This window comes from Crocodylus siamensis, chromosome 2 (assembly GCF_052110815.1).
Source record: "Crocodylus siamensis isolate JL-2025a chromosome 2, ASM5211081v1, whole genome shotgun sequence".
Classification (NCBI taxonomy): Eukaryota; Metazoa; Chordata; order Crocodylia; family Crocodylidae; genus Crocodylus; species Crocodylus siamensis.
In genome coordinates this window covers 38,048,939-38,074,689 of record NC_143396.1, presented here as the reverse complement: position 1 = coordinate 38,074,689, position 25,751 = coordinate 38,048,939, and the positions used below count along the sequence as shown (strand labels likewise).

Sequence of the window (25,751 nt, the reverse complement as noted above, 5' to 3'; positions counted from 1 at the left end):
TTTAAAAATTTAAACAAGGGCCTTGTTTTGTCTACCAGTGTAAATTATACCAAGACCTGGCGTGAACATATTTATAGCTATCTCAGTGTAATTGCATGTAGAAAGTGGCTATTGCAGTACCTTATCTATTTCCTGGGCAAGTAAGTGATTGCTTGCTTACCTTGAGAGAATGACTACTCCAGGCTAAGCTGCAAACACATGACATCTATAGCTGTGTAACTTACACAGATATAATTTTACCTCTGATTCTGTTAGAGACAATATTATACCAGAATGGCCAAAATTACCCTGGTTCAGGAACTTATGTCTGCTTTTTTTTAATGTCAGCATAAATTAGTTAAATGTTCCAATATAAATGTGTCATCTCCTCAGCTCCCTGCTTGCCCTTCAGATATAACACCTATCAGGCAGCAGCGTTCCTTCTAAGCTGTGCGGTGTGCACAGCCATGCAGGCACACCTGGCAGTGCAACATGAGTGTGCCTGTGTGGCCGCACATGCCACACAGCTTAGAGGGAATGCTGTCAGGCAGAGCATTTGTATAATCCCATTGCTGCACTGTACCTATTATACTACTGACTTTTGTTATTCTTTGCAAAGGATTACTGCTGAGTGCATAAAATATGGAAGCGTCTACAGTTAATCTGAGAAATATCATAGAGCTTTCTTAAGTAAATCTGCCTGTCACTAAACCAGTGCCTTCTATAGGCCTTCTATTTATTTAGTGTGCTTAACAAGACTTTTTTGATGATTTTCTGTTCAGAATTGAGTACAATAGCCAGTCTTATGTTTAATGTTGTACAGACTATTATAATGAAGTTCATTGTCTGATTTTACAAAAAACTAGAACTCTTGGTTCCAAAATGATACCTTTTATTAGACCAACTGGACCATTGTCTGATTTTGGTATTGCATTGGATAAGTTATTTTCCTAATATGATTATCAGGAAATATTGCTTTAGGACTTTGACTGTTCTTGATGTATGTTTTCAATCTCTTTTGTTCAGGTTGATCCATGGAATCGGAAGGTCAGGTGATATTTCTGCTGTCCAGCCTAAAGCAGCAGGTTCTAGCCTTGTGAACAAACTTACTAATTTGATAGTTCTGGACATTATAAAGCTGGCTGGTAGGTGTGAAACCAATAACACTTCTCTTTTGTAGGTGCCTGTGTCAATTAGAAAATGCTTCTAATTAATCTCTAGTTTACTTCTTATGTGCAGGTGTCCGGACAGTGACCAGTTGTTTTGTGGTTCCCATGGCAACCGGCATGAGTCTAACCCTTTGTTTCTTAACACTACGGCACAAGAAACCAAAAGCAAAATATATTATTTGGCCACGTATAGACCAGAAATCTTGCTTTAAATCTATGATAACTGCAGGTAAGGGGATAAACTGACCATGTAATACAGAATCTGCATGCATACTGTGCATGTTTATACCTTCCTATTAATAGTGGTCCTGGATTTGTACACGTGTTCTCCAGCAACAGTCAGATAAACAAATAGAAATAAAAAGCAGAGATGTTTAATCATAGTAATCATCAGAAGATACTATGAATGTGTAGAGAAGCAAAGTGTATATACTTGAGGACAAGTTAAGCTTGCTAATTTTATATTGGAGAGGAAGAGCCTAAGGCAGGGGTGGACAAAATATGGCCCGCAGGCAGCATGCAAACCAGCAGGCTATTCCATCCAGCCCATGGGGCTTCTAAAAAATTTAGAAAATTAATATTTATCTGTCCCTGGCTGCCTGTCATGCGGCCCCCGATGGCTTGCCAAAACCCAGTAAGCGGCCCTCTGCCTAAAATAATTGCCTGCCCCTGGCCTAAGGGGAGTCTTGAATGATCTGTTCAGAACTCTGAAAATTTAAACGAGGTTGATGTCACAAAATCATCAAAGGAATTATAGACTTCCAAGGGGAAAAAAAAAAGCTGCCAGTATTGGACAGGTAGGATTTCACAATTAGATGTGGCCATTTTTACTCCTAGATCACAGACCAAAAGCCAGTCAAGAGTCGTAAGTTATTTCACTTCGAGTTGTGTGGTTCAAGTTTAGCTGGTGGCCTGTATCAGAATTTGATCCCTGTATGTCAATCTTGAAGGACAAGGACAAGGTTGGACTGAGAAGGAGAAACACGTATGGCTCATGCCATCCCGTGACTTTCCTGGGGGTATGAGGGTGTGCCTGTGTTTCATCCAGCCAATCTGGCACCTCTCCAATGATTTCAAGAGTGGATCTGGAAGCACCCACACAGTAGTTTAATTTTACTCATTGACTACACTGCAGGGAGAATTAGGCCTGATGGGAATCCATAGAAAAGACTTTACAGATATGGAAATTAATGTGCAAACTAAACTGCCAGAAATAGGAGCTAGGGAGACGGGAAATAAAAATTCATAAAAGATGGAGTACAAATGCTACAAAAAGAGATATTCTAAGAAGATCATATGACTGTCATCTATAAGAGAAAGTTACTCTTGAGGGTAGTTGTTCAAATTATTTTACTCATTTTATTTGCTGAGTACCGTTCAGCAAAAAAAATGATGGAAAGTCTTTGTTGACTTTTTAAAACTTTATTATACAAATATTAACAACAAATGGTAGAAGTGCAACGTTATACAGTCATCTCTGGGCCTGAGCATGAAATGCTTGTCAGCAGTAAAAAACACTGTCACTGGAGATTGAAACCCCCTTTCCCTATGCCCTCCAGACTAGTTGTCTGTCTTCCACCCCGCAGAGTGTACCCTTGATGGCCCAGTGCTACACAAAATGGTCCACATTTTGTCACAAGGCGAATTGTCCAAATTCAAATCTGACATGTGCCTAGGCCAGGAAGTGGAAGAGTTGAAGGGCGATATCAGAGCTGGGCCCTGAAAACCTGTTTCTGTGGCTTTTCAAGTTGCCATCTTGGCCTGGCTCAGCAAGAAATTGGCCAGGCAGATCATACTCCCCTTGGCTGCTCAGTATGGTATAGAGAAGATGTACAGAGTCTTGGAGTAGTCCGAGGCCAGGATGCCAAAGAAGGTGCTGAGAGCAGCAAAAAGTGGCTCCATGTCCTTGCAGAAAAGGAAGGCCTCCAATGCTGCCAGGTCTTAGTGGCAGACAAAGGCCCCATGATTAGAGTGCCATGCAGCAGCAGCTACTGGTGGTCACCAATTCTCTTGACAGTGGGTAGTTGTACAGGTGCACCAGGCTGGGTGGTTTTGCTCTAGTATTACTGCCACTAGGCACAACCTCCAAGGACAAAAAGTACAGAAAATTGTGATGAATTTTCTCTTTGTTTATTTAACAGACAACAGAAAGAGGTTTAAAAGCAGGGCAAATAGTTTACCAGCTTTACTTATCAGATACACTGTACACAAGTAGAGCATATTGCAAATAGTAAAGCTGTGATTTTAAAACATTACAATTTAATAATAGCTGTCTTATCACACAGCCCTTACATAGTTAATGTACATAATCGTGCTTTTTAGTAACTGTATAGATTTTAAATATCAGCATCTGCTCTGTAGCGGCTCAGATAGTGGTCAGCTATAAAATAAAAACAAATGTACAGAAGCAGATTTAAGCTACTTAAATGAATTAAAATTAGGGGAGCGCCAATAGAGATTTTTGGGGCTGATACCAGTGGCTGATTTTTAACAAGCCTTATTAGCCGATACCAATTCAGTTACCAATATGCAGCTGGGCAGCTTGGAGAGCAACATCCAGCTGGTAAGTGTGTTGTGGGGGAAGGAGTGAGTGGGGAGGGAAAGGGGCGTGGGGCGGGGCAGATCGAGGCCCCTGTGGTAAGGGAGGGAGTGGGGCAGAGGCAGGTGCTGCACAGCTGTGGCGGGGTGCGGGACAGAGCCACAAGTGGCGGAGCTGTAGAGGGGGAGCAGCTTCCACTGCTGCACACACCCTGGGAGGCATAGGGGTATGTACCCCTGGCGAGGGCGGGTTGCTGCTGCAGGCTGGGACCGGTGCAGCACTGGGCTCTTCCTGGCAGGGGGCTGGGCTGTGCTCAGGGCGGGCGACAGCAGTGCTAGGAGGGGACCACCCTCGCCCCGTGCACCCCCAGTCAAGCCACTTGCAACTCCATCCTGCGCCCTGCCCCAGATATGCAGCACCTGCCCCTGCCTCAGCCCCACTCCCACTCTCTCCCTCACTGCAGGGGCCTCCATCTGTGCCCCCTCACCTCCCTGCTTCTCTCACAACAGACTTACCAGCCAGACCCAGCTGCTCTCCATGCTGCTGGGCTGCGCTCCTGGCTACCTGTGGCTGCTTTGTGGCTGTGCGCATGCACAGGGCATTTATTGGCGAAATTATCAGCCACATCAGCCCAAAAAAAGCCAATTGCCAGTACTGTCAATTTTCCTTATATCAGTGGTATTCTGATATGGAACCAATGTATCTAGTTAACCTCACATTAAAAATATTTTAACTAATCTGGTATATGTTTGTAACAGGGAGCCAGGGGCTCCTGTTACTTTATGGGAGAGACTGCAGCATAAAAAACCCCAGATACTTGAGCAGAGGTTAGCTGCAGGAGGGAAGGCAGCAAGGGAACACTGCAGCTGATGCAGTAAGTTGCCCATTAAGGTGAGGGGACACACCTGCGGCCAATCAAAAGCACACCTGATCGGAAGGGGGAGGAGCCCAGGGGATATAAATCTGAGATCCTAGTGCCTGGACCCCTACTGAGATGGGAGGTTCTGTCAGCTTAGACTGATGGGGAGAAAGGTCTGCAGGCCCTAGCGGGTACACCCAGGGCAGAGGGAGCCACAGAATGAGACAGTGGTTTGGCAGTGGTATGATGACTGGGATGAAGGGACCAATTTTGAATTTGAAGCAGCTGCTTGGTGGGGTTTTTGGTTGCTTTTTAAATTTTCTAGTTTTAAACCAGAGACATGCATATGGCTGTATGGTGTGGAGGCCACAAGGGTGCTCCAGGGGCATCCAGCATAGATCCCTTCAAGGGTCTGGGAACCCAGTGGGCTGTGTGGGACAGAAACCCTAACACAAGGCTTTTCAACCCTTTTTGGTTGAGGTACCCCCGGCGGCCAGTCGATGAGCGGGAGGTGAGGGGTCTCCTGCATGTGCTGGTAAAACCAGACATGCCAGTGACAAAACAGAAGTGCTGCTGCATACCCCTGGTTGACAACCCCTGCCTTAACACATCAGGAGGAGGCAGAACTGAGAGCAGTCTTACTCTGGGTCAGGGATGCCAGAAGGAGCTGAGACCCCACATAAGACAGGTTGAAGGGCCTGGAGACCAGATACCCAGAGTGGGCTGAGGCTGAGAGAGCTGGGCCTGAATCAGTGGGGCAGGTTTGAAAACCTACAGCTGAAGAAAAGGGAGGCTAAATCCAAGAGGGCTGAGGCCTCTACAATAGAGCTAAACTGTGAACGGAATAACCTCTGTGAAACATGGGTGTGGCTATAGGGATGGAGTAGGCCACATTTAAAAGCTCCAAGGCTTCAGTATATGCCATTTGGGCCATAGGTGGTGAGCACTGGCTCGCAGTGCCAGCTGGGCACCAGTCAGCAGAGGTAAAGCAAGACGCTGACAGGGAATGAAGTAGTGTGGGGTTAGGGAGCTGAAGACCCAGGGACCTAGAAGGATTGGTTTGGTTGTAGGGGACAGTGAGAACACTCCAGGACTTAAGGGCACTCTCCTAATCACTAACAAAGGAACATCAGGTCTTGACAGGCAAGATGAGATATCAGGGTGTGGGGTGGGTTTATATGGAGCAGTGCTTTTCAACCAGTGTGCTGCGAGAATTTTGGAATAATGAGAAAAAAAATTCTCCAGCTGGCTAGCACTAACAAGTAAGCCACATCAATGAGGTATTCACAGAAGACTTGCATATGTGTTGGCTGTGGGGGAGACTGAGAACCAGCCGAGCAGAAGGAAATTCATCTACTGCACGTGTTGGCTGTGGGGGATGCGCAGTTTGCGAGTCTCTGAATGGCTGTGCCGTGGAATTTTGCTGTAGCAATGAGCTTATGAATATGGGGATGGGGAATGCCTTAACAGGTGTGCTGCAGAATTTTTTTAATAAGTGTTCTTTGGGTTGGAAATAGTTGGAAAACACTGACGTAGAGGACTGGAAGTGTGGGCAGGATTAGGGTAGCCCTAGGGGATGCCATGGCCACCCCAGGGCCTGTCCCATTACTGTGTTCTTTTGCAGGTAATAACCACATGAAGTGTACAGTTATATAGTTCAACTTCTTTTTTTTAGTTTGTGTGTAAACTAGTCTTTAAGAACATTTCTAAAATATGATTGTCTTCATAAGCACTTGACTTAAATTGGGTTAAAATGAGTTAGCAAATTCACTCAGACTTCCAAAAATAAAACTTCCCTTCCTGCACATGTGGAAATGTTCAGCCTCTGATTAGCATTTTGAAGAGAGTTATAAATAAGTAAAAATAAAATTATGGGGAACATCGAGTTACAACTTTAACATTTAGTTAACACTGTTGTGTTTTTTTAAGGAGTTAGTTACCATCACTACTCCATCAGTTTGGAATCTTGCAAGGGGGTCATTTTTATTTCTTCTCCTTCTAGGCTCCTGAACATTTAAAAATAAAATCAGAAAGGGTAAAAGGATTAATCTGCTTACCAGTATTGGAAATCTCATTGAAGCAGTTGCTGATTCGCAGTTGCTGATTCACAGTTGCTGCCCACCTTGCAAAGAGGGCTGGATTTTGCCTAAGGTTCAAGATCTTCAGTGTGAGCCAGAGAAGTTATCAACTATATGGTCAACATAAGACAAAATTGTTTATGAATCATGTCCCGAGCCTTTGTTTTAGCAATAAGTGAATAATTTTTAAAAAATCTGGAAATCAGAAACGTGCAACCTGGATCTAATCTGAAGATATAAACAGATAAAAACTATTGCTTCCTAAACAGTAATGTCTTGGTTCTGTTGGTGGGGTTAGGTTTTGAGCCTGTGGTGATAGAGAATGTATTAGAAAATGATGAGCTGCGCACAGACCTCCAGGGTGTGGAAGCTAAAATCCAGGAGCTTGGGGCTGAAAATGTCCTTTGTGTTCATTCTACAACTTCCTGCTTTGCCCCAAGGGTACCTGACAGGTATGTAATTCTCTGATGTTGTCCATGGTGTTATTAACCTGCACAATCAGATTAATTCCTAAAATTGCTTTAGTTACTACTAATAGTTAATGGAGCAAAATGGTCATCACAATGAAAGCTTCCTTCTTAAATTTCAGAGGATGGGGAAAAGATAGATAGTAACAGTCTTCCATGGATGTCACATTTTCTTAATTACAGTTAGATGTCACATTTCCTTAATTACAGTTGTCTCTGCTGTTGTCTCCTTTAGTTCTCTGATAAATTCTTCTAATGTGAGGCCTTAGTAGTCCTAGTCTGTGCAACATAAGAATTCGAAAAACACAGAGGTCAAGGTTTTAAAGAAATTCTTCTATACTGAGGTAGGGTTGAAATGGTATTGTAGCTGTGAAGGTCCAGGAAGTATGTGAGGCAAAGATTTTTGTGGGATCTTTGATTGGCCCAACTGTGTGGTTGGGAGAGAAGTTGGTCCAATCAAAGATACCACCCACAAAAATTCTTGCCTCAGCCTTCTAACATGATCTTTTTCTTTTACTTCATTTGTTTTTAACAGCAGTTCAAATCTGCTAATGTAACTACTGTGCAACAAGTCTCCAGTGTAACTACTGCCCTGGTATAAAACATGACTTGTATTGGTGTAGCTTCCCTTGGTTTGAGTACTTGATGGGTAGTCACATGCTGCTGGTTCTTAACATCAGTTGTTAAATCACATTAGAAGAGGCTTCAAATGCACTGCATTCTTTCCTGCTATTACATTTCTATGTAAGCAACTGGACTGTTGTTCAGTCTTCAGCTGAAAGAAAAATGAGAAATGAGCTGGTCTTTTGGCACTGTAATAAAATGTAGTCCACATTATAAAAATATTTAAGATCCCCTCTTCTGGAAGCAAGAATTGGGGCTACCAGTGGCTAAAAGTGCTTGATTTGTTGTGTCAGATCTTCAGCATGAATATATTTAAAGTTGTCCCCATAGCCTACTTCTCTGAATGCAATCAGGTGTTTTTGCAAGTGTACGTCTTTTTTAAACAGCAGGCTTTTAATAAGGTTGTGTTTAGATTTTGAAATAATAGTTCTATAACTCCAATTTAAAAGTCACTGTACAATCATACAAAGATTGAGCAGTCTTACCAGTTAAACTTTTTATTGCATATTTTATATATCATTTTTGTTATTAATTGCTTTCATACTTGAAATAGTTAATTGAATGTTTTAAAATCCAGAAAAGAAACATGATCTCCTAAAAGTTAAAAAATCTGAAGAGACTAGTGAGAAATATTTTTCACTGTTATCTTGCATTAGTCTCTGCTATCCTAAAAATTATCTGAAAGAATTGTTGATTTACTGGCTTAAAATACACTTATACCTGTTGGTAGAAAGAAAGTGAAAAACAGTACCAATAATTCTTTTGGACTGCTATGACATTGCTTGAAGCTGAATTTATTGGCTAGGCTGAATCAAAAATATCAGAATGAAAATAGTCTGTTTTAGAACCAGTTCAAATTTATCTTTGATTCATCTGCCTTCTTCTGTTCTTTTTTTTTTTTTTACGTAGTGGTTATCAATCCTTTGTGCATATGAACTTAAATATTAGATATTGTAGTAGGGCATATCACAGATACAAGGCTATTTGAAAAAAAACTTTTTATTAAATGGATATAGTCAACTATTGAAGGCCGTAACGTTCATCATCTTAAAAGGAAAATAAATTCTATACAGTATCCCTGAAGGATACTTATTTATATCTCTATTTGTAAACATCTTACATTTGCTTTAATGCCCTGGTTAGTTATCGTCTGAAGGACATTTTTTAAAATTTAGAAATGTACGTGCTATTTGAGATTTAAGCTTTATTTTTAAAAGGTATTTTGTAAAAGGATAAATACTTTGCATGCTCCTATAAATATTATTACACAAGTTGCTGTTATGAGTAACCCCCAACATGGCTAGAGGTGAGAGAGGTTTAGAGAAAATCTTCCATTTTTAATTTTGTGAACTTACTAGCTCTTTGTGCATAGTCATTTCTACTGTTTCTCCTGAATATTTACGGAAGTTTCCCCCTTTTTTTGTGGAGGGCTTTGACAGATCGACAGGGAAAGGAACATATTTTTAAAGATGGAAGTTGTTATAAAACCACAAAAGGACATAAGGGGCCAGGGCCTGATGTAGCATGTGAGCTTCCCTACGACTTCCTTTTGTTTTAAACTGACTATCTGTTCTTACTGTGGTAACATTTTTTTAACATGGAGTTAAATACAAACCAGATTTATTTTTCTGTTGTTTAGCTTAGCCTGGGTCTGTTTCTTTCTCAGACCTGAAGAATGGCACACTGAGCACATTCACACACAATTAAATGCAGTAAGCCTTCTCTGGGAGCACATCTACACGTGCTTTGTGTTGGGAGCAACCTGGTACAGGGCTACTCTTACCCTGCTCTGGCCCTGTAGTAGCCAGAGGAGCTCCAGGCTTCCCTGGGGTGCCAGCTTGAGGACTAGCAGGGAGCACAGGGTTGGTCCCCAAGCATACAGTTCCTTTTTTTCCTTTAGAAATTGTCAATTTTTTTTCCCCAACCTGTTACGCATCAATTATTTCTAGACACAATCTTACAGACATTATCCTAATTTTACATTTGATCTTTTTTGTAAGAAAAACAATGCTTCTATCTTACACATTTCCAGAAGCTTCTTCTTTCTAGAGCTTAGAAGGGCAAAATGAGCATTCTCTGTCATATCTGTCCTAAACTTCAACTTAGCAGATTCTCCTCTTCTTGCACACCAAAGGAGTCCACAGGACAGGAGCCTGTTTTCCTCAGGACTTCTACAGAAGTTGAGGAGCAAGCCTGACCAGTATGTTTGGTGTAGCATATCAGAATATCAATATTACAATAACATCTTTTACTTTGGTCCACAAAGTACATTTATAAACAGAGTGATGTTTCCTGAAAGGTTTCTTATGTCTTGTGGGTCAGAGTTAAGGGTATGTATTGTTGGAATGTGTGAAAATAGTTCTTTAACAGAATCTCCCAACTGTGTAGAAGTATAAGAACATCTGTGTAAACTACTTTACACTTTCAAAGATGATATTTTTAATTAATTTAAGAAAAATATGTAGGTTGGTGGAAATCAAGGGATTTTAGAAGAATAGAAGCATAGCAGGATAGTTGTTGTCAAGAACACACTAAGAATATTGTTGCAGTCAAAAATGGGATTTGAACCTAATGCAGTTAAGGATTGACACAACACCTTGTTCAATTAATGACAGAAAGCCTTTAATAACTATATCACAAATGAGCTGTAAAACTAAATGACAGAAAAAGACTCCTTCCCAATATTCAATAAATGAGCTATCACAAAATTTCTAGTATATGCTTGCTGTAACAGTGTCTCTCATGAATGCAGGCAGGAAGTGGTTTCAGTCTTTGCAGCCTTCCCTGGGTGTGGATCTGTCCTGGAGAGTAATCAGCTACTGCAGTGATCCCTCTACCTCTCCAGGAGTGCAATTTTTGCTAGCAACTCTGTTTTGTTCTTATACTGTTCAATTGTATAGCTTCTCAAAGCATTCCTTCTTGATAATTGGTCAATTAAAGTCCAAACAAAGCAGCTAGAGTGGGACCATCATATTACAATTGCTATTTGGATCCTATTTTGGGTCGCCCAGTTGTGAAACTTGTTTGTGCAAGCTTTTGATCAGTCCAGAGGTTACACTTCAATCAACTAGGATGGCTGTTGATTAACTGAATGGGATACCTTGGGGTATTGATACTATTTTCAGTAGTTGTTTTAATAGTGGGGCAGAACCCAAAATAGTCTGAACCGGTGATGGTCTATGGAGACATTTCCAGAACCCCAAATAAACATTGAAAGCCTGTTGTGAGAAATATGCCTTAATCAAGGAAGGATGTGTCAACAAGGAGGATATAGGCACATAGGGATATACAGTTATTTATGAATGGTTTAGCATAATAAAACATTGGGTACATTTGCACAGGAAATTAAATTAATTGGGATTGCTTCATTTCACATGGTCCCACTCACAGTCTTGCATTTTTGTGCAAGATGCACTGTTGTTATAATTTAGTAATTTAAATTGCATGTGTAGGTCTGGCCAAGCTTTCACAGTCATCAGTATGGAAGTTAACAAATACTTGCAATAACTTCTTCAGAACAGACCACTGTACCTATACAAATCCTTATAGGTTCCAGACCGCCTTAACTGGGGCCTGGGAATCCGTCCAGGTAGAGCCTGGATATAGCACTGGGGCTGGTGTGGCTATCTTTATTTGCCTGAAATCAGTTCTAACAAGGAATTTTGAAGTAGTTGGCTACTCATAGGGCATAGGTAAAAGTATGGAAGCAAAGATTTTGGCCAGTGACTTAAAATTCTGGTTTCTTGACAAAGGGAAGGCTAAGAAGAATACAGGGTTCAGTTAAACATAATGGGTAAAAAACTGCTAGTTACTAGTAAAGTAGAAGTGAAATGTCAGAGAATACTTAAGGAAGACTTGGGCAAGTACTAAGTGGTCAACAATGTAAGCACTATCCTAACTAAGACCAAATTCATATAACTTTAAAAATCACATGGAATCAAATATATTCAAATTAGCATTGTATTTTCACCCTGCAAGCCCAATTCAGGCAGACATCCCTATTGAGGCAAGCAGTTCAATTGGTCACTAAATGCATGCTTTTTTTAATTGTCTTTAAACATAACCCTCTGATCCTATGGTTGCAACTGACTTACATTTAACTCATCTCAATATGCATTTATTTATGTGCATCTCTGAGTTTTTGACAGTTTGTTTCAAAACTGTATAAAGCATTCATCAGGTTCCAAAACATGCATTCTTAATTTACATTTGTATATAGACCAATTCCCACTCCCACATGGGTGTAATCATCCATGACCTCCAGGGATTGCTGCCACAGCCAATAAGCCAATTATAAATTAAAATTTGTTGATGCACAAAGAACCAAAAAACTTTGATTCATGGCCTAGTTCATTTCCCATGGTGATACCAGAAGGATATTGTAGATTTTCCTACAATGTAAGTTCAGTATGAGCATCAATACTGCATGATCCTCTTCATAGTTCTGGTGTAGCACCTCACCTTTCTTCTTGATGGATCACTTCTGACATTAAGAATATATTAATTCCATGCTAATCAAGTCCTTGGCTGCTGCTTAGAATACAAGGTGCCACTTGATGTTAAGAGTGTTGTTGGGTTCTGAGATAAGGTTGGCAGGATTTGTACTGCGACTTCCAGTATCTTAGACTTAAGGTACTAAATCATCAGTAAATGATGATAACTGCTCAGGTGACTTGGCTTGAACAGACAACTTGAAGGTGAAAGGCTTCTTATCCTGTGCTATTTCTAGTCTCGAGGCATTTAATCCCCTAACCAGCTTTGAAATTTCAGCCAATTCATTTTTGGGCTGAGTGTAAAAAGGCTATTTTATGATTATTTTAAAAAAATCATTGAGCCCAGATGAAATGGGGGAAGTTTATTCTGGCTATTTGCCAAATGTTCTTCTGGACTGAAGTCAATCACGAAAAATTTTGGCTCAGCACAAGAGGTATAAACAAAGAAAATATAGCTGTACAATTGAGTTAAACAGTGGGGTCACAGCTACGACCCTATTATCGTACCTGAAAAAGTTTTCCCTTCCCTGCTTGCCCTCATTTTGAACCTTTTGTAAAAAGTAGTTTTTAATGACCTGACATAACTTTACTGTGCTCATAAGTGTTTCTTTAAATTACAATTTTGTTTGTAGACTGGAAGAACTTGCTGTGATTTGTGCTAATTATGACATTCCCCATATTGTCAACAATGCATATGGAGTTCAGTCTTCAAAATGTATGCATCTCATCCAGCAGGTACAAAGCATGTATTTCAAACTAAGTATGTTGTGGAATTTTTTTGAAGATGTATTTATATTAATGTCTGATTGTGGTCACACAGAAACACAAAACATACAATGCTTGGAACTTTTGTCTGATGTCTTCGAAGATCCGTGGCTAATCCCATGCAATTACTGCTATCTCACCTGGTTCAAAACCAAGTATGCTTTGAGTCAGCTTCTTTCTCCTACTGACTCAGTCAGCCAGACTGAACACCCTTGTCCCTGTTTAGAACAGGGCTCCAGCCAGCTTTCCACAAGGAAAAACTCGTTTTAGTCTAAAAAGAAGTGTGATATGGGCTCCCCCACTTCTAGATCTCAATGGTTATTGAGCATCAAGCAGCATTCCCCAAGTCCTATGAGCAAATAGGGCAAAATCAGAAATGTACACAGTAATATTAAAAGAACAGGAAGAAAAAAATTCCCACAAATCATCTGAAATTTTATATTAAATATATAAAAACATGCAACATGTTTTAAGCTGTGCAAAAATTATTAGATGATTAGTAAAACACATGGTAATTCACCATGGGGAAAATAAGGTGAACAGAGGAATGTTGGAAGAGGAAAAGTGAGGAAGAAAAACTTAGTCTCTTGCTGTTCCTTTCTTTAGACTACTAAGTAACATGTGGCCTATTTACCTATTTCTAACCCTTTTTCTATGTAAAATTATTTGTAATTCAGTTATATATTGCAGATCTGACAGCACTTTCTGTTTTACCATTTCTAATGTTTTCTCATTTTGTGTCAGTATTTTTCTCATGGAAAGCATATTGGAAAAATGTTATTTATAAATGCTTCCTTTTTAAAATAGGAAAATAATATAAAATAACACATACATATTGAGTGGATCTAGTATCTAAAACCAGTTTTGCCCTTTTTATTTTTAGGTTGCTGGCTTCTTGTTACTAAAATAATTAAGTTCTATTTTCTTTTTACTTAACAGCATGTTTTAAAAACATGTTTTAATGGAAACATTCAATAAAACACTCAGGATGTGAGGGTTAAAAAATACATACTATTTTATAACTTAGTGTATTTTTTTTCACACCTGTGAAGGTTTTGTGAAATATAATTGTTCATAAAGTATTTTGTTTGGTACATAGAAGGGGATTTTGCAATAGCTCGGGGGTGGGCAAAATGTGACCCACGGGCTACATGTGGCCTGCCAGGCCATTCTATGCAGCCTGCGTGGCCCCTAAAAAATTTAGAAAATGAATATTTATCTGCCCCAGTTGCCTGTCATGTGGCCCTCAATGGTTTGCCAAAACTCAGTAAATGGCCTTCTGCCCGAAATAATTGCCCACCCCTGCTGTAGGATGATATCGTCCTACAGTTAATTAACATTTCTACAGACCAAACTCCTTATGATAAAAATTTTAAGAACAGTTTAATTTCCTACCTTCCTACTAATGGAAAAAAATAATTTATAATAACATTGTTACTATAAAACACTGAATAGCACAATTACATATATCCATGCAGTTGTTTTTGACTTGTTCCTAGATGCTTTCTATCATGTAAAAAATGTTTTAGTGAAGTGATTATTTTAAGTGGTGTCAACAAAAAAAAAAATTTTTTCAATAGAAATTGCAATACCTAGGAAAAAATGACTATTAAGGTATATTTGGAACCATATAAGTGCCATAGTAACAGCAGCAGCATTTTCAAGTGTCATGGAGAACAAAGGATACAGTTACTCTATTTCCCTGAGTGTCAAAATGGGACAACCTCCAGCAGCCCCCAGCAGTCTGCTCCCTTAGCACCACTGCTTTCTGGCATACTCAACTGCCTCCAAACTTCACTTTCAGCTGACTGAGTTATACATCTATAACTCAGCAAAAATGGGGTTATATGGTCATCCTAACAATGGTAGAAATAGTTTAGAGATTCTCAGTCATCCTGAAGATACCTGGGATATTAAGACGCTGCACTTCACCACGGAGAGGTGATGGATATACCATATACATGATGGGGCGATATGTTTAGATTTTGTGGTGCAAAATACTCAGCTGTAATAGAGCCTAAATAGTGCTTGGATATTATGAGGATTACAGAAATAAGTTCCTGGGTGGATGGAACAAAAACCTAATCAGAGGGTTAGTAGAAGGAAAAACTCTGGTTATGAAGGGGAAGAAAAAGGTCTGTTTTTTTCATTGTGCTTTCAAATACTACATTTTTCTCTTGTTATCAACTAAATCCATCTGATAAACTTCTGATATTCATCTCCCCACCAAAACGACACCACCCCTCACCCCAGAATAGTTGTTAAAATGTATATTCAGTCATTCTGTTTTGTTTATTTTTCTTATCATAGATACTAGGATCATTTATATTGCTTCAGTATTTTCTACTGTTTTCATGTTGCAGCTAACTTAGTTGATTTAAAAATTCTCATGGGTTGTTCTTCATATATCAGGTTTTTCTAAAGTTTACATATTGTGTGCTAGGTATGATGTCATTTTCTTTCCTAGGGTAGGAGAAGACTTCAGCCCACTTGAAGTGGTAGAGTTACTCGGATGCTGATACTGGGCAGTCTTATATGATATAGCACTAGCTGAAATTAAGGAAGAGTTTTTTTCAGCTCGCTCTTATAACCCCACTGTTTTTAATGGCAATTATATATTTATGTATTTATTTATATAGAGAAGTAAACGTGCAGTGAGAAGTGTCCTTTTCTGATTAGTCATGCAATAACCATTTTCATTTGAAATATATTTCTAGGTTTAGACTTTATTGGATACATTTTGGGTTACTGACTTCATTGGGGTTTACACAATTACGATTAAAACCCCTGTACAATTCTTTCAAAATGTACTAAAGTCCGTAAAATTTTACCTTCACGCTGAACTTTACACCAGTGTTTTTATTGGTTGAAAGATGGGAAGTTACAAAGGAGCAATGCAGACAAATAGTGAATTGTAATAGTGTGTGATTTTTTTTTTCTAGCACACAGTTTAGAAAAGAAGATGTAATGATTTTTAATTTTGTTTTAGCTGTTTTTATCTGATTTTAGGAACTAATTGTTTCTCATTGTTTTTAAATACAATGAAGTACGTGATGCTGTCAGATGCTAATTCCCAACCTGTACCTGTTGTTTTTAGGGTGCTCGAGTAGGTAGAATAGATGCTTTCATCCAGAGCCTGGACAAAAATTTCATGGTTCCAGTAGGTGGAGCTATCATTGCTGGCTTCAATGATTCCTTCATAAAGGAGATCAGTAAAATGTATCCAGGTAAATCATTTACAAGTCAATTAATCTTTTCAAAATAAATATAAACAACTTGCAATTCAGTTTCCCTTCATATCTGAATATCTTTTTTATGAAGATAATCTGTATTTCTGTATATCATTATTTTAGGAAGAGCATCAGCATCTCCTTCCTTAGATGTCTTTATTACTCTACTATCACTAGGTGCAAATGGCTACCGACAGCTACTAAAACAAAGAAAGGTAAGCTTTGTGGTATAGAGCACTTATTTTACATTGTAAATGTTATAATGAGTTTTTGACCTAACAACATTTCCAAATGAATACGAGTAATTTGCCTATTTACAGTATGTCGGAACCAGAAAATTGATTTCATGCTCTATACTGTATTATTGCACTTCGGGAACTGAATATGTGATTATTTTAAAATTGGCTTTACAGTAGATCTTTGCAATTGAAGATTTGAAGAATGCAAAATTCAGATGGATTTTTTTACTTTAAAAATATGTGAACATGGATCCATTTTGTCCAGGCCATTTGACTTATTCAGCAGTGCATATGGGAGCTTGTAGACGACAGTTATGAAACAGTTTGAAAACAGTTAATGGGAACATTAATGGTTAAGCTTTCAGTTAGATTATCAGAAGTACCAGCAGACTGGGCAAATATAACCCTGTAGCTGTGATAGGGTTTTTGCAACCTGCCAGCTGTGATGACCTAATAAAGAAAGTTGTGAGGATTTGCAGGGAATGTCTGTCTCTGTTTGTTGTTTAATTTTGTAGTGGGATGAAGTGTGATAAGTCTTGTTCATTACTATTTACACATGCAAGATGGGTGTAGCAAATCAGTGTCAGTTGTATGTAGGAATTCTGTTCAAATATAATTTCTTCTGACATCAGTGACCATTATATAGACAAGCATGCTGATACACAGTATGGCTAACTATATGAAAAAAATTGTGGTAAGTTTGGCTACTAACAGATATGAAACTCCACCCTCCCCCCCGCTTTACCAAGTGAAGCAGCATGTTAGTTTGACCTGCTCTGCAGCATCTGTGTAGATCAGGCACTTCAGTGGGGCTTTTTGGCGCTTTTATCTAATAGCTGATTCAATCGGCTATTAGATAAAAGGTCAAAAAAGCCCTACTAAAGCACTTGATCTATACAGATGTTGGGCAAACCAGGTAGAACTAACCTGATGCCTCTCCTGGGCATGTCTACTGGGTTTAGCACAGAGATGTGCAGAGTTTAAAGTAAAGCACCATTTTGTGGGGGTTACATCTGTAAGCAGTCTTTGTGATTATTCAGAGAGTGAACATAAATAATAAATATAGTTATTATTGGTATAACCTCTGTCACTATGTAGTCTAATTACTATATATATTACTTCTGTTAACATATATTCTTTCAATCTAAATGTCAGCATCAATTCTATATATATAAAAGCCTTAATCTGTCTGTCCGTAATGTTTTATTTGCACTCTGATTAGCTGTCTCAGCAGCCAGTCAGAGCGCTCCAAGAGCATTGCAGGCAGTGGCGTGAAGGAGCACTGCCAAGGTGATAGGGATGTGGGGAGAGGTAAAGGGGTCAGTAGGGGAGGCTGCGGTGGGGCATGGGATTGGCCCTGCCATGGCGGGGGGGTGGGATCAGCCGCAGCAGGTGAAGGGAGATTGGAATGGGATGGGGGGGGAGGAATGGCATCAGCCCCACCATGGTGGGGGGGGTTCCCCTGCCATGGCAGAAGAGTGGGCCTGGTCCCAGAGTAGGGGCGGGGGAAGTTGCCCCAGCTCCAAGCTGGAAGTGGTGGGGGGGAGTGGGCCTGGCTCCAGACCCAGCCCCCAAGCAGTGAGGGGAGCGGGCCTGGCCCTAAAACGGTGGGGCAGGGGAGGCAGACATGAGTCCCCACCCCCGACTCCACCATGAGACAGAGAGGGGACGGGGAGGAGGCAGCAGTGGTGGCGCAAGAGTGTGGGGGAGTGGGGTCATGCCTGCCGTGGTGGGGAGGTGAGGGTGGAGGGAGCAGCCCCAGCCCCAAAGTGACAGGGTTGAAGCTGGGAGGAGTGGGCCCAGCTCTGGAGCCGGGGGAGAGAGCAGTCGAAGCGGTGGGGGGAGGGGGGGCAGTGGACCCAGCTCCAAAGCGGGAGGAGGGGGGGAAGGTGGGGAGTGGGCCTGGAACCAGACCACTGGGGGAGAACAGGGTCGGGGCTGGACAAGCGTGGCAGTAGAGTGGGGGGCGCGGGACTGAATGGTAGGCTCCCTCCATGCTGCCCACCTCCCATCATTTTTGATGGGTTATTTGCTAGTATTATCATATTACTTGAATCCAAGATAAGGTTTTTTCCCTAATCAACATGGGGGGAAGGTCCCTCATCTTAGGTTCAAGTACAAGTAGGAAGAAGGGGCTTCAGGGTGGGAGTCAGCCTTGGGGGAAGGCAGAGAGTTTGGTTAGTTGGAGGGGAGGCAGTGCAAGGGGCAGACAGCAGGGGTGGCAAGTGGAGGCGGGGGACAAGAGCAGGCACCTTGGGAAGGAGCAGGCTAGTGTAGGGGCAAATGGCAAGGGGAGGGACAAGCAGACAGGATGACACCAGGAGGGGGCAGGTGGAAGGGACGCAAGTGGTGGGGGGCTGGCAGCAGGGGGCACAGACACTGCAGGGGGGTCAGATGCTGGGGCCAGGAAGCCAGAGGTCAAGTAGGGGGAGGGGACAGCTGGTAAACGTCAGGTGTCAGGCTACTTGACTCCCCTGCCCCCCCACCCTCCCGCTGTCCTTTTGCTGCTTGCCCTGCTGTAGCAGGTGAGGGACAAATTTAAGACGGTTATCTAGAAATTAGATTTAAAAAATGGAAGATTATAATGAATTTCTATTTTTTCCATGTCTGGATTCTAATTAATGGGGTTTTAAATTCAGGATCATCTTGGATTCAGGGAAATATAGTAACTTTTCTCAAGTCCCTTGCTCTGAGCTATGAATTGTAGTGAAAAATGCAGTGTGCCTGATGAGTTCCATTACAGGTCCCCGTATTCAATTGTCTACACCTTTAATTAAAGTTCAGTCATTTAAGCTGCTGATGTATGTTATTTTTGTAGCACAAAGGTTGTGGCACTGCAGAAATAAATTGTTCTGCTGTGTGCACTTGTGCAGACCCCCCTGATCTGACTGAAGTGCAGTGAAGTTGCCATAAAGGTTTGCTTTCCAGTCATGGGGCAGTAGTTCCCTCCACCCCCAGGGGAACCTGTCCATGAGCCTGTCTGGCTTGTCAGTAAGCAACGGATGATGGGTCAAGTGACAAGTTTGCCCCATCAGCTATTGTTGCATGCTGAATAGGCCTTGGAAGGAGCAGCAACAGCAGAGCACTGTGGGTTACTGGGAAATGAGAATACCTGTGCACATATTAAATTTGTTGCAGAAAACCTTTCTGTGACAAGTTGCTGTTTTAAACAGCAACTTTTTGCTGTAGATCTACCATTTTGCAGCTGGTTTGGTCCTTTTTTTAGTACTATAACATATTGCTACAAGTTTTTTGTCACAGGCAAAAGCACAACAAATACAATGTGTCCAGAGCCCTTGGACTGATTTTGTTTGTTTGTTTGTTTTATATCTATCACAGGCTGAATTTTTTTATAATTTCTATAAAAGTGTGGCGGAATGCCGGGCTAGCGGTTCCGGCACCACTTGGGGAGCCGCGGGCTTTGCGGAGCAGGCGAGTGCGCGGCTTGTGGGGCGGGATTGGAGGTAGCTTTATAGCCGCCCTCGAGGTTCACCGAGTTGGCACAAGTAGACAACTTAGAGTAAGTTGTTAGTTTTCTTTGTAATAAGTCTATAGGATGTCCGTTGGTTCACGAGGTTCTGGAGCCAGCCCTTGCGTTCCAACACTGGAACTAGTCCAATTGTAGGTGCGGCTGCCAGCTCCTTAAGTCCCAGAACTGGTTAACGGCTCATTTAGATGGGATGTTAGCAGTAGAAGTTATTACAGAGTAGATATAAGGTAAAACAAAAGGTTTTATTCACTCACCTGGCTTCACCCTCTTACGAATAAGAGGGGAGGCCGGCTGGAATGAAGTTGCAGTAAATACAAGTACAGGGAGCGTAGGTATGCTGTCTAAGCTACAATGAGAGGCAGTCGAGAAGTGGAGTCTCCGATGTTTCTTCAGTTACAGTATGCTGGATACAATGGGGGTCTGTTGGTTCACGGGGTTTCAGAGCCAGCCCTTGCGTTCCAACACTAGAACTAGTCTAATGCTAGGTGCGGCTGCCTGCTCCTTAAGTCCCAGAACTGGTCAACAGCTCATAAATGGGATATTGAATACAAAACTGTAACACGGTGAGTCGTTGTCGATTGTTGGGTTTTCGAGGCCTTTGTTTTCGCTGGGATACGCCCAGGCGGGGAGGCTGAGAACCGGTCTGCAGGGTGATCAGGCCTACAGAGTTTTCCAGTTGTCGTCTCTGCTGTTTCCTGCTTCTTTGCCTCTTTATAGATGTTGGTTGGACTGCCTCTATGACACTAACTATGATATAAGCTAAGCATACAGGGATAGGATAGTTTCTTTTACACAGTAATTGCTAGGCAGACTTTCTACATAAGTTTCGTTTCTGCAGAAATAACACTTCTAGATAAGAAATGAAATTTACAAAATGTGCATGTGTAGCTTAATGCCAGCGGAGAAAAGTACAAAGCGCTCATTTTGATTAACAGTCAAGACTTCAAGGTTACATAAATGTGAGTGCCGCGCAGCAGTTATACAGAAATAAAAATAAATAAAAGTTACAAAAAGCAGCTAAACCTTTTTTTAGAATGCTGTTGTCTTCCTGCCCCCCCACTCCCCCCCACTCCCCCCCACCCCCCCCGGTGTGGGGGGCTTTAGCATTCTCCACAAGCTTCTGTTCACTGCTGTCTCTTCTCAAAGCATCTTATATTCTTAGGTCGTGTTACTGTGCTTGCACCGTATCTTCATGGGTCTTCCCCTTTTCCTGCCCCTAAGTCTTGGCTGGAATTTTTTCCCATATACTCGTTAGATTTCTGGCTACATGCTCAAGCTGGCTACATGCTCAAGCTGTATCTGCCGAATGAGAACTGTTGCTGCACTGTTTCCTTTCTTACGTGCCATGACTTGTTAACTCCATAAATTAACTTCATCATCCTTATTGTGGACAATGACGTTGTTTCCTAGTTGTCTAACACTCTAATTCCATACAGCAGCACTGTTGCTATCTCTGTTTTGTAGATTTTTTTCTCTCAAATGAATTGATAGTTTCCCATCATGGACCACTCCACTTACTCCCCTCCCTTTCATCCAGGTCTTATTCCTTGCGCTACTAATTATTTATCTCTCTCTCTCCATTTTCTCACACAAGACCCCAGATACTCAAACATGGTACTTTATGGCTGTCCAGTGCCACAGGTGTGTTGAAATTTCTTCAGAATGGCTACAACGTGCTCTGTTTCTTCCCTGCAATGCATAGACTGTGCTTTTCCAAGATGTGTCTCCATCTCTCCAGGTCACTCTGTACCTGTTTTGAGACTTCTACAGTAAAGGCCACGTCCTTTATCAATAGTAGAGGGCACTGTGTGCACTAGGGAGTCTCCTCTGAGTGTCCTTGGGGAAGAGACCCAGGATAAACATAAACAGGAACAGGTTTAATGTTGACTCTTCATGGACTATGCTCTTGAGCAGGAAGTATGCAGTCTTATGTGCTGCTTTCAGAGAGTAAGCTAAGGTGAGAGGTTTTGAAAATGTATCTTTTTTTCCTCAATGGTTTCTTGGCAAAACTAGCATGGGGTGAAGCAGGAGCTGGATATTTGTTAGGGGAGTAGAACTGAAGTTAGAGATGCTATTTGCTCTGACTACGAAAATAGATAAACCTGGGCAATGAGCCCCTGAAAATCCCCATTTGTACATGGGAGTAAGTGCTCTACTAAAATCTCTCATTTCGTCATGTGTATTGAGCATGTTCCTAAGCACCAGTAGCTCTCTTTAGGCTAGACATAGAGCTAGAATTCTGAACAGGACAATGGCTACCCAGTAATAGCACCATTCCTCCTCCTCCTTCTTTGGGTTGAGGAAAGGTGTGTTTGACTGTGAGTCAGGAGATGATGTTTAATTGTGATCTGAACTCTGCCACTTATTGGTGTTAGTAGTTTGGTATATAGCACTATCCTTTAATTAAGCAGGCTCTTAAAGTTAGCAGATAAGTATGATTGTGCCTGTTTTATAGATGGAATCAGAGGCATAGATAGTGATTGTTCTCAGCCTTGAGCAGAGATGTAGGGGGTGGGCTGTTATGCTAAGCACCTGAGAGTAGTGCAGGGAGGGAGAAACTAGGGACTGGGGTCAAGCATGGGAGGGTTTTAACTGACAGCAGCTGATGCTGCAGGGGATGCCTCCCTTCATGCTGCCTTGTCAGGGCTGGGGCTGGTTCCAAGCACCTTGCCTAACTGTGGCTACTGGGGCTGGCTCCCTAGGAGCTGCCGTTCTGGTACCCACTCCAGATTGGCACCTAGGTCTGGTGCCTCCCTCACCCTATCCTAGTTATACCCCTGGATGAAGTAACAGAGAAGTTGCGCAAGGAAGAACATTTTCAGTCAAACAGTTTCTCATAGGAAAACTGAGAGAACTTTTTTTTTGTATGTACTTATCCTGACTTTTGGTGTAAATCCCCATGGAAATATTTCAAATTGAAAACTTGAATTCTAGAAATTTTTCTAAATTTTGTGGCAGAAATGTTATTTCTTGGTTTTTTTTTAATGTTGTCTCACTGCTATTGATCACTTAATATTTGAAGTAAACCAAATGTACATTAAATAAAATCATTTAACTTGGTACTTATTGGAGCATCTAGAAAAGACAACAAGATCCAAGTATCTCCTTTTGCATTATAATGGCACTGACAGAAATGGTTTGAACCACCAAGGACTGTCCAATACACAGGCACAGTAGAGATCCTCTGAACCTCTGCTTGGTTGCCACCTAGCTCTGTAAGTGTCTGAAGAACTTAATTGCTAGTGGGCAGGCTCACAACTATTTGGGTCTTGATTCCTCTCCTGAAATGCTCTGTGTCTAAGATCATCTCTCTTGCCTCTGGGGCCTAGTCCAGTGGCTGTTTTCAGAGCGTATCATTTGGGCCTTGGACAAAATAGTGCTTCTGTGTGGTAGGGTTTTTCCATTTTACCCAAGAGTCCAGGAGTCAGAGCGCTTTGCTCGGATGTGTGACCCAGGTTTGAATGCCTATTCTGATTTGATACAGGGACTTGAACTCAGGTGTGTTTCATCTAAGGTGCATGCCGTAATCTCTAGCTGGAAAAGCAATCTTTCTGTGGTCTAACCAATAATTATTATACAAAGTGGAAAAATTTCAACAGGAGAGACTTAGGGGAGGTTCATCCCCGGGAGTGTGTTCTATCCAGTGGTTCTCAACCTTTTACACTCAAGGCACTTCTCCATAACTGACTGGGATTGTGTAGAACCCAGATAAGAGCCACTGTAAAGTCTCAGTTTACTTTATCTCCAGGCTACCACTGCTGCCAGGTGAAATTGCAGTGCACACTTCTGTTTCCAGGCGCTCCTACCTGTGTTAGGTTTTTCTCCCATACCTTTCCTGCTCCACTCTGCTCCCCTTCCCTATTGGCTGGCAATTTGAAAGTAGGAAATACAGGTTTTGCAGAAGCTGAATGTGTCTGTGCCTTACACTAAAGAGTCCCCCTGCTGTTGCCTGAATTCCCTGTTCACAAACTGCAAGCCAGCAAGGGTGTGGAAGTGAAACAGGGAAGGGAGAGGAGCAAAATCTAATGCAGGCAAGAGCACCAGGTACTCCTCACCAGCCTTGTGCACCTGTCCTGAAGACAGAGGCACATGGGGCAGTTTCACTTGGCCAAAGTAGTGGGAGCAGCAATGCTGACACTGTGGCACCCTTGAAAGGGTCTGTCAAGGCCCCAGCTGAGAGTCACTGCACTAGACTTAGCTGAGAAAGTATTTCTCTTTCTCTTGTGAAATGACTGACCTTACTTACCTATGGGTAAATACTAGGGCTGTCAAATTATTAAAAATTTGATCACGATTATTTGCTCAGTTAAAAAAATTAGTCACAGTTGATTGCAGTTTTAATTGCATAGCTAAAAACTCAAAATTATGCGCAGAAAAACTCAATTATGCAGGTATGTTTTATGGTACTTAGTATGGTACTGTGGGGGGAATTTGTGAAGATGTGGGGGGCTGTGGGTGTGTGAGCGGGAGCAGGATCTCTGTGAAGCTGCCCTGGGCCCAGGGTGCGCCCCCCACCAGAGTCTGGCCCCAGCGGCAGTAGCCTTACCCGACCCTTGCCACAGAGGCCATGGGCAACCCAGGCTGGAAGCAGCTGCTCCAGCAGTGGCCCTGACCTGGGCCTGAACTTTCCTGTTCATTTGCTCAGTGGGTCCGAGACAGTCCCAGCCTGCCCCAGGCACGAGGATGCCAGGCAGCCCTGCTGCGGCCCAGTGCCACCTTCCCCAAACCCCCAGCACTGCCAGCCAGCTGCTCAGAGCCCTAGATAGAGGTTGTGGGTGGGTGTGCCCCCACCCTTTGCCTTCCTGCTGCAGCCGCCTGGAGTCCATGTACCTCCAGGACCCACACGGAGCTGCTGCAGCAGGGCTGCCTGGTACCCTTGGGCTCCACAGCTTGTGGTAGGTCGGGACCAAATGGGAGCTCTGGCACGAGCTGCCTCTGGGCCCACGGGTCCCCAGGGCCCACGGGTCCCCATGCATCCCTAGTCTGGACCCCTGGGAAGCGGAGGCAATGGCAGCCCCGCACCCTGCATCCCCACAGAAGCAGCTGCTGCTGGTCGGTGGAAGTGGGACTCCCACTGAGCCACTCCCCACAGCCCATGCCCACATGCCTGGCCCCAGCCTAGCACTGCCACTGCCAAGCGCTGTGCGGGTCTCGGCAGGAATCCTGGCAGCGCAGGGAGGTAAGCAGCAGCTCAGCCCAATCTGGGATCTGGCAGCACTGGGCTGGGGCTGGGTGTATGGTGCAGTGCAGGCCAGGGGCTACGGGAGGTTACTCCACAGGAATCCTGCCCTTGGCAGCAGTTGCCTCTGGGCGGTACAGGGTGCAAGACCTCCATCGCCACCATTTCTCCAGGGCCTGGATCAGGGATGTGCGCCCAGAAGCGGCTCGTGCTGGACATCGCAGGCAGTTCTGGCCCACTTTGACCCCAAGCAATGGGACCCAAGAGTGCCAGGCAGCCGCACTGCAGCTCAGCGCCTCCTTATCCAAACCCTCAATGCTGCCAAGGGCCCTGGCATTGTGGGTATGCACCCGCCTCCCGCCCGCTTCCTGCTTCAGCCACCCAGAGCCTGCACCCAGGCTGTCCTACGGCTCCTCTGTTACAGCCACCCCCACCTCGCAGGGTGGTCCGGATCAGCGATAACTAGCAGGGCAGAGCAGCCCAGGCCCAGGCTCCAAAACCACATGCACAATTAACACACACACAAAAAAAGTCATGTGTTAATTTGTTCTTGCATTAATCGTTCACATTAATGGCAATTAATTGACAGCCCTAGTAAATGCCCAAAAGTTATGGGTTCCTGAGCATTTTTAATTTAGCC

General features: G+C 42.6%; 1 protein-coding gene across 1 annotated transcript in view; it reads left to right on the top strand.

The window, feature by feature from the left end:
* Positions 1-25,751, top strand: part of SEPSECS (Sep (O-phosphoserine) tRNA:Sec (selenocysteine) tRNA synthase) — a 53,886-nt gene that overhangs the window by 7,487 nt on the left and 20,648 nt on the right. Inside the window, exons 3-8 of the mRNA XM_090035715.1 lie at positions 1,006-1,124; positions 1,219-1,377; positions 6,923-7,076; positions 12,841-12,943; positions 16,071-16,200; positions 16,327-16,418. Coding sequence (XP_089891841.1) covers positions 1,006-1,124; positions 1,219-1,377; positions 6,923-7,076; positions 12,841-12,943; positions 16,071-16,200; positions 16,327-16,418 — 757 coding nt within the window. The remainder of the gene's footprint in view (positions 1-1,005; positions 1,125-1,218; positions 1,378-6,922; positions 7,077-12,840; positions 12,944-16,070; positions 16,201-16,326; positions 16,419-25,751) is intronic.